The following is a 14,733-nucleotide window of genomic DNA, read 5'->3' as shown; positions in this document are numbered from 1 at the left end:
AAAGGGGGAAAAAAAAAAAAAAGAAAGAAGCAAACAAGCCCCTTTAATCTGCACATGACTGGTCAGTGCCAGCATCTGCAGCTGTGGGAAGCACATCTGGGCAGCAGTTTCAGATAAACAGGCAAATGCAATAATTACTGAGTGGCGCGATGTTTGTCTTTTTGAACTTTTTTCGTGCTTTTTTTTTTTTTTTGGTATTTGAAACAAAACAAATTCACCACCAGAGTGGAAAGGAAAAATAAAGAATCCAAACTTTGCTCCTCCCAACCTGATGATGGCACTGCCTCCAGTCAGGCCAAGTGACTTCAGTGTTGTCTTCTCTAGGGCATCTTTTCCTGATATCTGCAACAAAACCAGAAGAAAGTAATTATGGCAACTGCCTACCTGGAAGAGCATTTGAAGTGCTCTGTCTAGAAAGAGGCCTGTATCAAAACAAACACCACACAGCATCAGAAACAGCTCAAAACACACCAGTTGGAAATGAGACCTGAATCCATCTGTATTCACCTGTATGCTTTACCAAATTCAATGCTTATTAAATGATCTCAAGGGAAGATGACCTACATCTATTTCCGTCCCATACATACATCCAAATCGGATCCGGCCTCAGCAAAGCATTAGATTTATGTCAGAAGTTAAATCACAGGCAACATCTCAGAGCTGAAAGACAGCCGATTTCATTACATACACCTCCCATCTGCTTGTAATGACCTGTTCCAGAATAAAGATGATCTGTCCACAGAGGTCAGTGGGAAGTGAAGGGGACAGCTAGGGAGAGCAAATTCCGTAATACGCACATACAAAATATTAAACAAAACATTAATAGCAAAAGATCAAAACACAGAGAAAAGCAAATATTTATTAAAATGAAACCACTGTTTTGACTCAAGCTTTAAAAGAAGTTGGAAAGAAAAACACAAACAGGTCATTGAGCTCATTTTATGGGCTCAGAGGTCTAAACGGCCCAGGGTTACGTTCCAAGAGAGCTTTTTTCCATACAGACACGTCATGCTTTGAAAAGACCAACATTTTTCTACTTCCCCTCTCAAGAAAGTTCAAAAGAAACACTTTCCAGGTTGGAAAGCGGAGCTGAGTTTTTCTTATTTTTAGGGACAGAAGGACAACAGACAGTTAAGAAGACTTTGCTGACTTACCTCATCTCGCATGTAAATACAGACTGGAGAGAATTCACCATGCTGTTCCATAAACTCCCTGCAATAAAGAGCAAAATACTGCAGCATCTGTAGGACAGTCTACCCCCTCCAAAACCAATGCAGAGCAATAGTAAGAAGTGAAATTAGCTAGCAACACTCTCCTCCATGTTCCTCCAGCAACAACCATTACAGAGTTCACAGAGTCAGTATTAAACATTAGGTAAAGAATTTGCTCCAATGCATTCACTGTTCCTTAAACACAGCCCTGAAAGTTTAAAAACAAAGGAGAAATAATTAAAGTTAATTCTGAATTAGTCGATCTTACTAGATAAATTTGAGCACATCATTCTTTGTGTGCCTCAGTACCCTATCTGGAACATAACTTAATACTTGGCTCTTTTTAATCCCTTATCTAAGTTAAATAGTTTATTACAGTTTAGACTGTACTTTGCTTGGGGACAGGTCAGTTTCATTCTGTTTCCATAGCAACAAAAAGTAATACTGCTCTAAAGCAAATAATCTGAGGACAAAGAATTTGCCTGTCTTAGTATCAGACAGATTAAAAAAGAAAAAAAAAAAGAAGAAAAGAAACAGCAGAAGCTTTCAGATTCTGGAGACCAGGGACAAAACAAAGCCAAAGGAAAGGCTGCCGCAGTAGACAAAACGAAGATCAACCCACATTTAAGCATTTCAGTAAGGCAGGACACATATTAGCAATGATGCAAACTGCTGACTGGCCATCTGCAGAGGAAGACAGAAGTGAAGGACTCTTAGCATAGAGGAGGGGAAAAGACAGTAAGATGCTACCCTTGACAAGATGCTACTCTTCCCATTTTCCTCTAGATAAGCAATTCTGAGGCATTCAAGTAGGAGAGAAGCTTTATTACATATTCACTTGATCAAACACAGAAGATGGACAGGGAAAAGACAATCACTGCCTGTCACAGCAAGTCTCAGTTCTCATCCATCCAAGATCATGCAATTTCAAAAGACAGCACGTGTGGAAACCCCTACAACAGGGTGTTCTTAATGGGGGGGAGAGGGGAAAAAAAGGACTAACACTTTTAGCAAGGAAACCTCAGATATCTGAAGAAAAGTAAAAAGCCTTAAAGAATTTACCAGTACATTACACTGAAGCACTGAAATCAGTGAGAGAATTAGATTCAACAGCAGAAGAAACTCTCTTTCATGTTGGTCTCCCCTTCAGCAGTCACAGTGAAAGTCAAACTGAAATCAGCTGAGAATGTGGTAAAACATGAAATTAAGGAGAAGAATAGTTTGCTTCTCCCCCCACACACACCAATGGCAAAAGGTGACCAGAACACTGTCCATGCTGCGACAGTGGTGGTTCGGAAAGATAACTGGGTGAATTCTCATAAGCATTTTTTTCAAAAGTTTTAGATTCAAAAGTTTTAGACTAACTTAGCAGGGGAAACTACAAAACAAAAGGTGAGAAAGTTGCCCCAGGATATTCCCCATCAACACAATGAGAACTGATGAGATTTATCCTTCTCCATAACACTCCAGCAGCTCTTGTTAGCACATTCTGTCCTGAGCTCTCTGGCACTTCAGTTGCACCAGGACATCCCTTGGTAAGGAGCTGGTATATACTATCTGCACTGCAACAGCTGTTTTATTGTCAAAAGCAAAACAGCTGAAATTCTTCCTCATGGTCAACTCCCTTGATCTTAGTGCTCTCTGGAGTCCGGTCTCGGGGGGGGGGGGGGGGGGGGGGGGGCTCGTTGGCCTTCCCCTGTGCCTCACCCCACCAGGAAACAATCACCCATTATCTTGGGTGTCTTGAAGAGAAACCACCTCTCCCCAAATCAGCTAATGAAATCCACCTGACAGCCCAGTAAAGCGACACATCCTTGCTCATCTCCCGAGGCCTCTGACAAAAGAGGCTGAAGCTAGTCCCTGAAGTCAACTTGTCATTTTATGCCCTATTACGCCGGTGTTGACTACTGAACTCATTAAGAGATTTGCATATGACTGACTTACAGGGTTATGTGAACACTCGCACTTAACTGCTTCTTCAGTCACCGGATTCTAGTCTCTGCAGTGAACTTCACAGGAAAAACCAAAACCTGCAGGACCCTGGCAGCCTGAAAAAAAATCTAGTACTTTTCACTGGAAATTAGAAGTTTTGGAAAGATATTTACACTTCAATCATTTCTCTGCATTGTTCGTAGTTCTGCAGTAGCAGTCATAGCCACACAGTCTCCTAAATATATTTGCAAAACATTCATCAACTTGGTGTCCAAGTGTCACAAAATTTAAGCAGGAACTTGGACTGCTTATATCTAGTATATCACTTAAGCCTACCACTTGTACCTTCAGGGACTCATTCTCTATCTTGTGCTTTAATTTCTGAGTGTCATACCTGGGGAATGGAACAGGGAATGACTATAAGAAAAGGCTGTCAGTGATCAAGGCTGGGTTCATTCTGATTTTTCCTGGAAAGGAGTTTAATGAACGGAGTTCCACTACTTAAAACATTTTGCATTCAGCATCATGCAATTTAAACATATGTATTTTGGGATGCAATATTACCACACACAAAGTTATCTCCAGGATTTATGTAGGAAAAGGATCCCTTAAGTAATAGTCAAAATCCTTTCAGTCAACTGAGTGTCTAATTCTGAACTGACTACGTACATAGTAAGTCTGTGCTGGGGCCACACTGACTACTGCTGTTAGGAAGGCTTCTACTTCATAGCTGGTAAGTCCACAAATAGGCATGCAATAAACCCCACCATTATGGAAAAATCCACCTTAAGACAGGGATAACATTTTATGTTCAGGTAAGAAGGAAAGAAAATAACCCTTAGCACTTCAGCAATCTGCTTGCGCAGCAGAAGACAAGAGTCTGCATACCCAAATGCATCTTACTACTTTCAATGCAGCAGTTCCAATAATCTTAAGTATCATCATAATGTTCAAAGTTACTTAGCAACAATAGCTTTGCCAATATTATCTTATGTAGTCTTTCTATTATGTCCAAAATATGTCACAGATGAGCAGCTTAGAAGAATATATATACAATCAATGTCTTACCAATATTTTAACATGAACCTATTTAGCCCAGCACAAAGTGACAAAACAAACTGAACGGGGAAGGAGTCAACCAGTCTACAGAGCAGAAAATGAAGGGAAATAGCCACTAAGTTCTGGGAAAATTCATCAAGGACATTTACATTTAGACTCAAAACTCAGCTTCAATGAAATGTAAGTGAAATAGCTGGAACCAAAAGTCACTCAGGCTTGAGAGAGCCACCTGGAAAATTATGATATTCAATCCTTGAGTAATCCTCAAGAGCAAGAGCACATCAAAGAGTTCCAGCTGGAGGATGTGGGGGAGCGAACCTTTTAAGCACAGACCAGAATTGAGACTTCTGTTTGGTTTAATTGTAGCAGTCTATCTCCCATCTTGATCTAAAGGTTAAAACTTAAGCCTTTTCTAAATAAAACATGCAACAGCATGATGATATGGGACAAGGTGAGTCACAATGAAACTGAGAAGCTCCACTAGCTAGAGTTAGCAAATCCAGACAGAGCAACCTGTAAAACCAGTCCTGAGGGTCGGGTCTGGTTTAGGGAAGTCAGGGGCTGAGAACTACTTCCAGACCAGCTGCAATAGCTCACAAGGGGTTTATAGTCCTGAGGTACCGTTCTTTCAGAACACTCCTCCCAGCCACTGCACCAAATCCCGTTGTGCAGAAAGCGACAGACACACCTAGAGCATCCAAACTATCACATTCAAGCTTCAGATCATGAAACACAGTTAACTTTCTAACTCAAGATGAACAACCAAAACAACACTAGAATAGGTCTGCCACCATTTGCCGTTCTGCAATTAGTTTTTCTCTGTCAAGGACAGAAAGCTGTATACAATGCTCTGCAGGAATCAAGAGATTAAGTTCCTAATATAGAATGAGCACAATCTTGTGATTCAAGACCCAGGCTCCGACCTCCCTCACTGCTTTCACAGCAGTAACTGAGTAAGTTCTAAAGGCCAACGCTTGATGAGGAAAGGCAGGAAAAAAAAAATCTTGTCTCTTGATTGGAAGATTGGAACAAAATAGCACCTAAGAGACTACCTTTAGCACACCATAGCAGGCTATGTGCGCTCAGACTTTTCCAGACAATCGAGGAGAGCTAGTCATCCCTACCTTATTTTCAACGGATTTTGCTTCAAATCAGGATCAGCTGTATCCCTACAGGAATCCTCGATAGAAGTGCACAAAAGATAAAGGACTGCTGAGACATGGAGGAAACAGTACAGAATCACAAAAGAGGCAGCCAAAATGGCCCAGAGAAATAAAAGCTTGAACCTCAAGTTGCCTGTCTATCAGGAAAGGTGGATGATCACCGTTTAGGAGGAGAGAAGCCGAGGCACAATGGAACACACATCCTCACCACACAGACCCATAACAGAGCAAACCAATTTGACTTACACAACCTAGTTTCATTCACCTTTCCAAAACTGCTTTCCACTTCAATCCAAGCAACTCTTTGGATTGAAGAGCCTTCTAAAAATGTATGGAAAATATCTGAACTTAATGAGTGATACCACAAAAGTAGCAAAGACTCATAGTCATTGTCAAAACTGTCTTCAAGTGTCCAGACTGCAATCACTTCTATGTGAAACAGTCTACAAAGCTGCCGAAGCTGCCAGACAGGCAAGAGTGGAAGACAGAAAAGCAAGTTCTCCCAGGCCTAATGCTAAAAGGGTATACAACACTTGTGCCCTCAACCAGTCTCTGCAGAACAGACTCCAAGGAAAGATCCCCCAGAGACTTATTTTTGTATAACTCTTGGAAGCCAGCAGGCTCCTCCTCCAGCTGCTGTTAATCCATTACATGCATTCACTGAGGCAAGCACACACATCAAACACACTGTCATTTCTTTGATGTGCTGTTCTTCAGAAGGGGAACGGCAAGCAGATTAGATTCCTTCATGTAGTGATCTGACAGGGCCTGTAAACATCTTGTGCAAGGACTGCCGCACGCTGAGAGGAGGAGCAGCCTTACAATAGCTTCCAGACCTTCTTCAGACCCAATTAGCCAAGATGGACGCTGGAAACCCGGGGGAAATTCCAGTGGATTTAGAATACTTCCCCTCACGCACTTAGAGCAGCTGAGCATTCCAGGAAAACATCTCCAGTTGGAAAGTCAAAGGAAGGATTCAGCAAAAGTCAACAACTAGCTGACTAGTTAGTCAACTGAGTCAATACATACTGAAAAGCAGCACAGCCCATGAAATCTATATGGATGCCTACAGATCCAGCTTGTTTTGTGATTAAGTCACACGCAGCATCTTTGCTGCTTGTTGAACTTAATCAAACGTTTGCGAAGTCCATCCAAACATCTGAGCTCAGCTTCCAAAGGACAGAAAAAACAGCTGTGCCTTACGAACTGAAGTTAATAATGCTTAGCACACTGTAGCAGTTAGAATCTTAAAAAGAGCAGCATGTACATTAACTATTAGTATTACAATAACCTGTAACAAATAAAACCACTCCAAAGGAGCAAAATTATACAAAAAGCTCAAAATTTAAACCAAAGAAATAACCAACTAACGTGTGAGAAAGCCACACAAAGGCTATTTGTCACTGTCCATAATTACTACCACCACCAGCCTACCAGTTCCCAAACGGCAACAGGCACTCTTCTCCTCCCAGAGAGCACAAAGTATGTAGTAAGGTACAAGAGGGGCCTTAAAACACCCAGGAAAATTATACCTGGCTTTTCTTGCCTACCTCTTCCCTCGATCAAAAGAAAAAGAATTCTTTTCTCTCTAGCATTTACATGAAGACTGTCCCTTTTGACTTAAGAGTAAATGCCACAGTGTAGACCTAGTCCCTGACCATTAAAGACGAAAAGAGAATGATAAGTAAAACTCATTTATATCACTTTAGAGTCACTGGACTACCTCAAGCATTTCCTCAAACTATGGTTTGATGATACAAAATGTTGAGTAGGAAAAACTGACATACGCCATTCCCACCCATCTGTTGCTTCTTCCTTTTGAATCTTTGTTTCCAGACATGCTACCCTTCTTGTCATAACTGCCTATGAGAGACAACCCTTAACCAGGTTAGGAAACTTATCTACCTGAAAGATAACGTAGGGAAAATACTGTTTTTCAGCTGAATCAGCTACTTAAGCTAATTCCCCATAAAGCTGCACAAACAGTATGAGGGGAGTTAGATAGGAGGGCAGGAAGTGAGCAGTAACTGTTCAGTCCCCTACTGCTACACAAAAGATGCCCCCGATCCAAACTCCCTCCCTTGGGCCAGCACTAGTCACTCCTTTGATCTTGTTATGGGCCAGTCAGAGAGCTAAGCTAGCAGAAAATTAACAGCACATCATTGGGAGGCTGGAAGAATTAGTTCCTTACCCTGGAAACAGCTCCAGAGTAACTCCAGTCGCACAATTCAACTTTGCAACCCTGACTTAACGAGATAACGTCAGCCAATTCAACCCCAGAACCATGCTGCTTAGACTATTTCAATTGCAGTGTAGAACAAGCAACTTTAACTGAAGTAGTTTATGCTAGTACATAATAGTCTAGTACTAACACATACCCATAACCAGTCAATTACTACAGCTCAGCTAACAGGTGACAATCCATCATTTTGCAGCCTGTAACTGTACCCTAAAAGGTTGAGCTTATCTGACTGCTACTGCACCATCACCCTTACTACTGACTACTCATTTCATAGCTCTTCTAGCACCACAGCCTTGGAGACTTCAGAAGTTTTGACAAAGAAAGCTACTGTCTCTTTAGATAAGTATTTAACGGGTTTGAGAAATTACAAAAATAGTTCAACTTTGCACAATACCATAGCACAGCATCTGTACAGATGAGCAAGAGATTCAAATGCAACAGAGCAACTCGCAGAAGGTGAGGAATGTAAGAGAAAGGACAAGCTAGAAATACAGGATCTGAAAAAAACATTTTATCAAGAGAAAGGTAAAGCCAACTACAATAGAAAAAAAAGAAATTTAGAAATTTTGTTCAGAATAGAATGGCTGTCACAGCTTCAAGGCTTCATCTTCCAAGCCACGACAAAAATAAAAGAACTGTCTTTGGAGAAAAGTTTATTAGCTTGACATTTCAAAACAATACAGTATTTTTAAGTCAAAACTAAAGACAAAACAAAGCACTGAACGTAGACTGGTCTCTAATAAGATTTCTAACCAATGTATATGTTCAGTAAACGTAGGACCAGAAAGTCTTCCATTTAAACAGGATCTAATCAGTCTTTTGAAGATTCCACATCAGCCTGCTGAGAGCTCCAGATTTCCTTGAAGAACTTGCACAACAGCAAGCCTCAAAAGCAGTAACAACTCGCTTAAGAAAGAACCCCCTCCACCACATGGAACTGCAGCACAGAAATACTGGTGATCAAGATAATCTAGGCTACCATCTCAACTCTGGCAGTTACTTGACTTCAAACAAGTTACTGCCAAAGACAGGTGCGGCAATATATCCAGTTATAGTTTCTTCCTAGCCTTAGCAGTTTGTTACCAGTTTATGACCTGAACCAGGAGTGCTACTCCAGGATTAAAAAATAACAGTGAAACTATGGAGTGTCAAATCTGAAAGAGCAAGGAAAAGGCAAATGTCTGTGTTGTAAAGGAAACACCACAGTCAAATACAAATTCTCCAAATCTGCAGGATTTAGCTGGATCACCGTAACAACAGCTAACTACTGGCATGCAGAGATCCATCCAAATAAGTATTTTCTCACTGCATTGCTCACCTGATCTTTGCAAAATGGTTGAGAAGTTCCCACAAAGTCTGTTGACAGAGAAAGGTGTCTTGTAAACGGGAGCCATCGTCTAATTGTAAGGCGATCCGAACCTATAAGAAAAATACACTGAATTAATCTGAAAATTGAATGAAAACTTTTTGCTCTTCACAACAACTTTTTTCAACGTTTCAATGCTCTCTAGAACCTGCTATCCAAAAAACATGACTTCCTTCTAAATACTCGCTGCAAAGGATTACATTAGTTAAAAATGCAGAGGAGTATTCAAATTATTATTTTAGAAGTTAATATTTAGAATAGTTCTATTCTGCTATGAATACGAGTATTATATGTGAGGATCTTATGAGAGACAGTGCCAAAGGCCTTACTGAAGTCCAGGTAGACAATATCCACTGCTTTCGCCTCACCTATCAGGCCAGTCATTTTATCATAGAAGCTTATCAAGTTGGTCAAGCATGACTTCCCCTTGTTGAATCCATGCTGGCTACTCCTGATGATTTTCCTGTCGTTCACGTGCCTGGAAATGGTTTCCAGCATTAGCTGCTCCATTACCTTCCCAGGGATCAAGGTGAGGCTGACCCGCCTGTAGTTCCCTGTGCCCTCTTTCTTGCCCTTCTTGAAGACAAGAGTGACATTTGCTTTTCTCCAGTCTCAGGCACTTCTCCCAGTCGCCACGATCAAAGACTACCAAGAGTAGCCTTGCAGTGACATCTGCCAGCTCCCTCATCATTCATGGGTGCATCCCATCAGAGCCCATGGACTTATGTGTGTTCAGTTTGCTCAAGTATTCCCTGACCTGATCCTCTTCCACCAAGGGTACATCTTCCTTGCTCCAGCATTTCCCCCTGGTCTCTGGGACTTTGGATTCCTGAAGGCCGGTTTTGCCAGTGAAGACTGAGGCAAAGAAGGGATTCAGCCTTTTCCATGTCCTGTGTAACCAAGTCCCTGCCTTGTTGAGCAATGGGCCCACATTCTCCCTAGCCACCTTTCTGTCACCTATGTACTTAAAGAAGCCCTTCTTGTTGTCTTTGACATCCCTGGCCAGATTCAATTCCAGTTGGGCTTAAGCGTTCCTAATTTCATCCCTAGATGCTCAGATAAGGTCTCTCTATCCCTCCCAAGTCACCCATGCTTGCTTTCATGCTCTGTATGCTTCCTTTTTGTGTTTGAGTTTGGCCAGGAGCACCTTGTTCATCCATGCAGGCATCCTGGCATTTCTGCCTGACTTCCTATTCGTTGGAATGGACCGCTCTTGAGCGTGGAGGAGGCAACCCTTGAATATTAACCAGCTTTCTTGGGCCCCTCTTTCCTGCCATATCCTGAACTGAAACATATTGAGACAAAGGCCAATGCAAGCGTCCCAAATAATGTGTCATCATGAGCAACTGAGATGTTCTGTTTTACACTAGCTGAAACTCTACAGCAAGGGTCTTCGCAGCTATATAAAATGAATTCTAATAACCCAGACAGGATTGATGCAGCTGCATAAACTAAAACACCAACCCAGAGCTCTGTCGACCTAAGCATCAATTTGCAGAACAACTTCCCTGAGGCAGAACAAACAGTATACTTGCACATCCACGCAGAGAAACAACGAACACGGTCCAAACCTATCTTTGAGTTATTGAAGACCTTACTGACTATTATCAGTCCAAAGAGACTACATGTGTAACTTTGCACTCACTAATGCTTCCTAACCACAAAATTTTGACGTACAATTTAAGAGTGAATTAATCAAAAATCTCAAAAATAGTTCTGGATGTTCAGTTATCAAGTTCTTCAACACCTGCAGAAAAAGGCAAAGGGCATCTAGCTGCCTATTCTAACAGGCCTTTTCCAATCTGGAACGTGAACATTCACATCCGCTAGCAGGTGCTCATGCAGATCCTACATATTCTTCAGGGAAGTGCTACCAAAACAAAAAAAAAATCCAAGGCATTTCTAAAATGAACACAGTGAGGACAGTCCTGAAGAACTTCAAACTCTTGATGGTTCCCAAGGGAAAAATCCAGCAGGTGACCAAGAGATGGAGAATGGCAGAGCACTTCAGGTGTTATCTTTACCTTTTAGAGAATATTCAGCCTTCTTTTTCAAAATGTGTAACTCTTAAGTTTTCCCAATTAGCTCACCCATCTAAAGAAAAGTTAAAAAAAAAAGCCCCTATTAGATAGCACCTAGTGCCTCTAGTCAACTGTGGTTTTCTGAAGTCCACAGAAATTGGCCTTATTCAAAAGCCTGAGAAGGACATAAGCCTAGGACATCAACAGAAGCTTTCTTTCATTCTGTGTTTTCATGTGTCCCTACCAACAACCTCAGTGCATCCTCTCTCTCTCTCTCTGTGAGAACGTGTGTCTGTGTGTCTGTGAACATGGGGGGGGGGGATGAGGGGAGGGCACGGAGAGAGAGATGGGGAAAAATAAGACACCACACACTCCGGCAATCTACTGTGATTTCCTTGGAGGAATATGTTTGTCATCTGCCTCGGCTCCTACCAGTTCTTGCAGGACTGCAAATTGTGATCTGCTGGAGACAGGAATTTTTCTACATAAAGGAAACAGTGGCATCATCAACAACTAGCCAACAGAACTAAGTCGTTTCATCCCACCACTAACACAACCTCCTGGTTTCTCCTATGCTGGAGACAAGCCTTAGATTACTCTCAGCTACAGCAGAGTGATGACAGCTGACATCACCATTCTATAAGAATCCAGCCCAGAAATTCAGACTACCAGTTGCATCAGTTTTTGGGCAACAGTTCAAAGCTAAGCATGTCACGAAAGTCATATTCAGTCAATTAGAAAAGTCTTTTTAAAAATCCGAGACTCTATATAAAATGAGAGACCAGTGCCAATTATCTTCTAAGTTTACAAACATATAAACAAAAGGCTAACAACTTTAACACTACGACTGTATTGATGGTGCCCCTAAATCACCTGCCATCACAAGGGGAATTTGTTCAATTTTTCACTAAAGAACTGTCTTACAAGAATCAATGATTTTTACATGCGAAGGCAAATCCAAAAGCATTCTATTTTAAAAATATCAGATTTGCTGAAAAAAATCGTGACTTATCAAAACCTGTATTCCACCTCCAGGGGTAACTGCTGCCAACGCACCACAGGAAAGCACGCCTACTTCCATGCACATTATCTCAATAAGAGAGACAATAACAAAAAGCACAGAAGCAAATTCATCCCAACATTACCGCAGCCAGCCTGCAGGATCGAGTCCACATCTCAGCTGCCACTGTAGTAGGGCATAATGCTAGTGTCAGTTCTGGTCACAGAGTTATCCAGCTGTTTTATACTTCCCACAGTATTTGACACTAGTTCCCTGTGGCAGGGAATTCTTTTGGTCAATTGTATTTTGTACCAAGAATTTTCTTATACTGTCCGTAAAATTCTTCCAAGTGAAATCTCTGTTCTTCGTTTATGGGACAGCAACTCTGTTTAGACTGCACCTTTCACAAGCGTATTTGCTGTATCTTCTCAGCTCCATAAAATAGCAACAAGCACTCCCTTCTGTAGATTCTTCTGCTGAAATACAACTAAACAGTAACAACTTAAACTTTCATTAGCTCTTCTCTTTTGTGATCTCAAGTAGTGATTCCATATTATAACCCCTCTCCTACAGCACACAGCCCTTCTCACCCTTTCTGGTATGCTGCATATATCTTCTTGGAAAAAAAAAATAAAATCACTGTTTTCCTTCAGTACAATACCTCCCAAACTGGATGCAGATGTCAGATAAAGTCAACACTGTACTACTTTAATAGAAACACTTTCCTCTGGAAGACAAACTCCATGCCATCACAACTTTTTTTAATTGAAAATTTTAAGCAGATGCTACCAGCTTGTGGTATTTTTTTAACTAAATACGTCATTTGGAGCACAAACTTCTTTCTACCACAAAGTCAGAAAGAAAACATTAGTGCCAAAACAAAGCACATGCAGGTTTTACAGAGGAAAAACATGGACATCAGTGACCCCCAAAACTACGTTGTGCACCCACAGTGAACTAGAACAGAGATTCCAAAACCTTCTCACGCTACAAAATTCACTTTTCATTGTATGTATCAGTTTATCTTTGTGACAGCTAAGGCAACTGCCTATAACAAAATACCACTAACACCATTTGGCAGACAGATATTAAGAGATTAGCACTAGTAGACCGGAAACTTTCACAAAAATTGAGGAACTCCATATGAGGAAGTCAGTAAGAAGAGAGATGACTGTTAGTGATAGACAAATTTTCATTCCCAGGCTGCTTAAATAAGATCATACATCATTTTTACCACATAAAATATTTACGCTCATTAACATCTACACATCGTTTTAAAAGTTATGCCTCCAGCTGTTATAACGACATGGATAAGAGATTTTTACGTCCTAAACGTGACAATAATTCCTACAGAACATGGCATCCATAAGCCCTTTGCAAATGACACTAAATAGGGACATTCAGCAACTGCTAAACACAGTACACGTCACAAAAAATTCTGAAGCTGTGTAAACACACCATGAACAGCAATGCTGGGAAAGAAGCAAAAGAGAATCCTGTAAGAATTTGAGATTTTAGTCAAAATCCAGAGGCAGACAACAGCAACTGAAATAGAAATTAGGAAAGGGAAACGAGTTAGCAGCTCAACTGCTGAGCAAAGTCATCAGTGATGTTCAGCTTCTTACACATTCGTGACTACTAGTTTTTCAGCTCCCTAAAAGATCTCCCTGTGTGCCTCCTCTCTCTCTCTGTGTTCCAGCACGCAGCTGGAACTCCACCATCATAATGACTGCAAGCAAAGACTTCCAGCTACTGAATTACCATTTTCCACCACACCTCAAGCAGTCTTTGGGTGGTCTTCCACTCAAGCATTGTCCAAGCCTAACCATACTCTTGCTCACTAGATCTGACGAGATCATATCCAGCACAACTGATAACTGAACAAATCGGGTCACACTGTGAAACGAACATACCGTGTTTCCAATTCCCACTCTGTTAGAGACTGGCACCATCTCCAGCTTGGCATTGTTGGGCAGTCTGGCAAATCTCCACTGTAAAGAGAGATCCAACACACTCCTCTGAAACCTAAAGAAGAACACAGCCCATGAAGACACCAGGAACCATCCTATGCCACCTTCAGATCACTTCAGGGACTGGCAACAATGCAAAGTCCAGGTATTGAGCAAGAGAATTCCCCACAGGCTGACTAGAAGCCATAGAGCATGATTCAACAACGCACAGAAAACAGTCATCAACAAAAGTTATTCTGCATACCAAAAAAGCTGCAGTGTGTAGAGGTCACAGATAAAACACTCAAATGTATGTTCCTCCTCAGGCTTTAAGAGATAAACAGCAACTGAATACATATTCAAGCCTGGCGTTCACCATTAAATAAAAAGGTAGTTCCTTTACTGCCACTCAGACAAATAACCTCTTGATTATGATGCCGCAAAAGCAGACAGTGAAACCACCAGGTACGAGAGAAGAGTCCTACCAGCCTGTGAGCTACCAGAAGTGCTTGCGTGGGGAGGGACATCTTCCTGGAAGTTACACAGGATCTCGGTATCTACCCCAGAAGCGAAGGGAACTTCGCACGGGGAAATCGGGAGAGATTAATTAGGACAAAATAACTTTGTTGGAGAACAATCTGAACCGTAGCCCGGGGATCCCTCTCTCCCCGAGGATGACGGTGAACAATCTCCTCGTGCAGAGAGACCCACACAGCTGTGGCGAGGACTAGAAGGAAGACTGACCTCGGTGAACAGCTCAAGGACCCCCGGATCCCTTTCAGACATCCAC

At 41.6% G+C, this 14,733-nt stretch overlaps 1 protein-coding gene across 1 annotated transcript in view; it reads right to left on the bottom strand.

The window, feature by feature from the left end:
• The window catches only part of ASPSCR1 (alveolar soft part sarcoma chromosome region, candidate 1), a 49,322-nt gene extending 35,309 nt beyond the window's left edge, over positions 1 to 14,013 (bottom strand). The window contains exons 1-4 of the mRNA XM_009324549.1: positions 13,908 to 14,013; positions 8,926 to 9,026; positions 1,155 to 1,212; positions 269 to 342 (exon numbers count right to left, since the gene is read on the bottom strand). Of these exons, the coding sequence (XP_009322824.1) occupies positions 269 to 342; positions 1,155 to 1,212; positions 8,926 to 9,026; positions 13,908 to 13,946 (272 nt within the window). The 5' untranslated portion in view covers positions 13,947 to 14,013. The remainder of the gene's footprint in view (positions 1 to 268; positions 343 to 1,154; positions 1,213 to 8,925; positions 9,027 to 13,907) is intronic.
• Between the last annotated feature and the right edge of the window lie 720 nt (positions 14,014 to 14,733).

Source organism: Pygoscelis adeliae, unplaced genomic scaffold (assembly GCF_000699105.1).
Source record: "Pygoscelis adeliae isolate BGI_AS28 unplaced genomic scaffold, ASM69910v1 Scaffold445, whole genome shotgun sequence".
Lineage (NCBI taxonomy): Eukaryota > Metazoa > Chordata > Aves > Sphenisciformes > Spheniscidae > Pygoscelis > Pygoscelis adeliae.
Note: the sequence above shows the minus strand (reverse complement) of the source record. Positions and strands in the feature narration are given on the sequence as shown.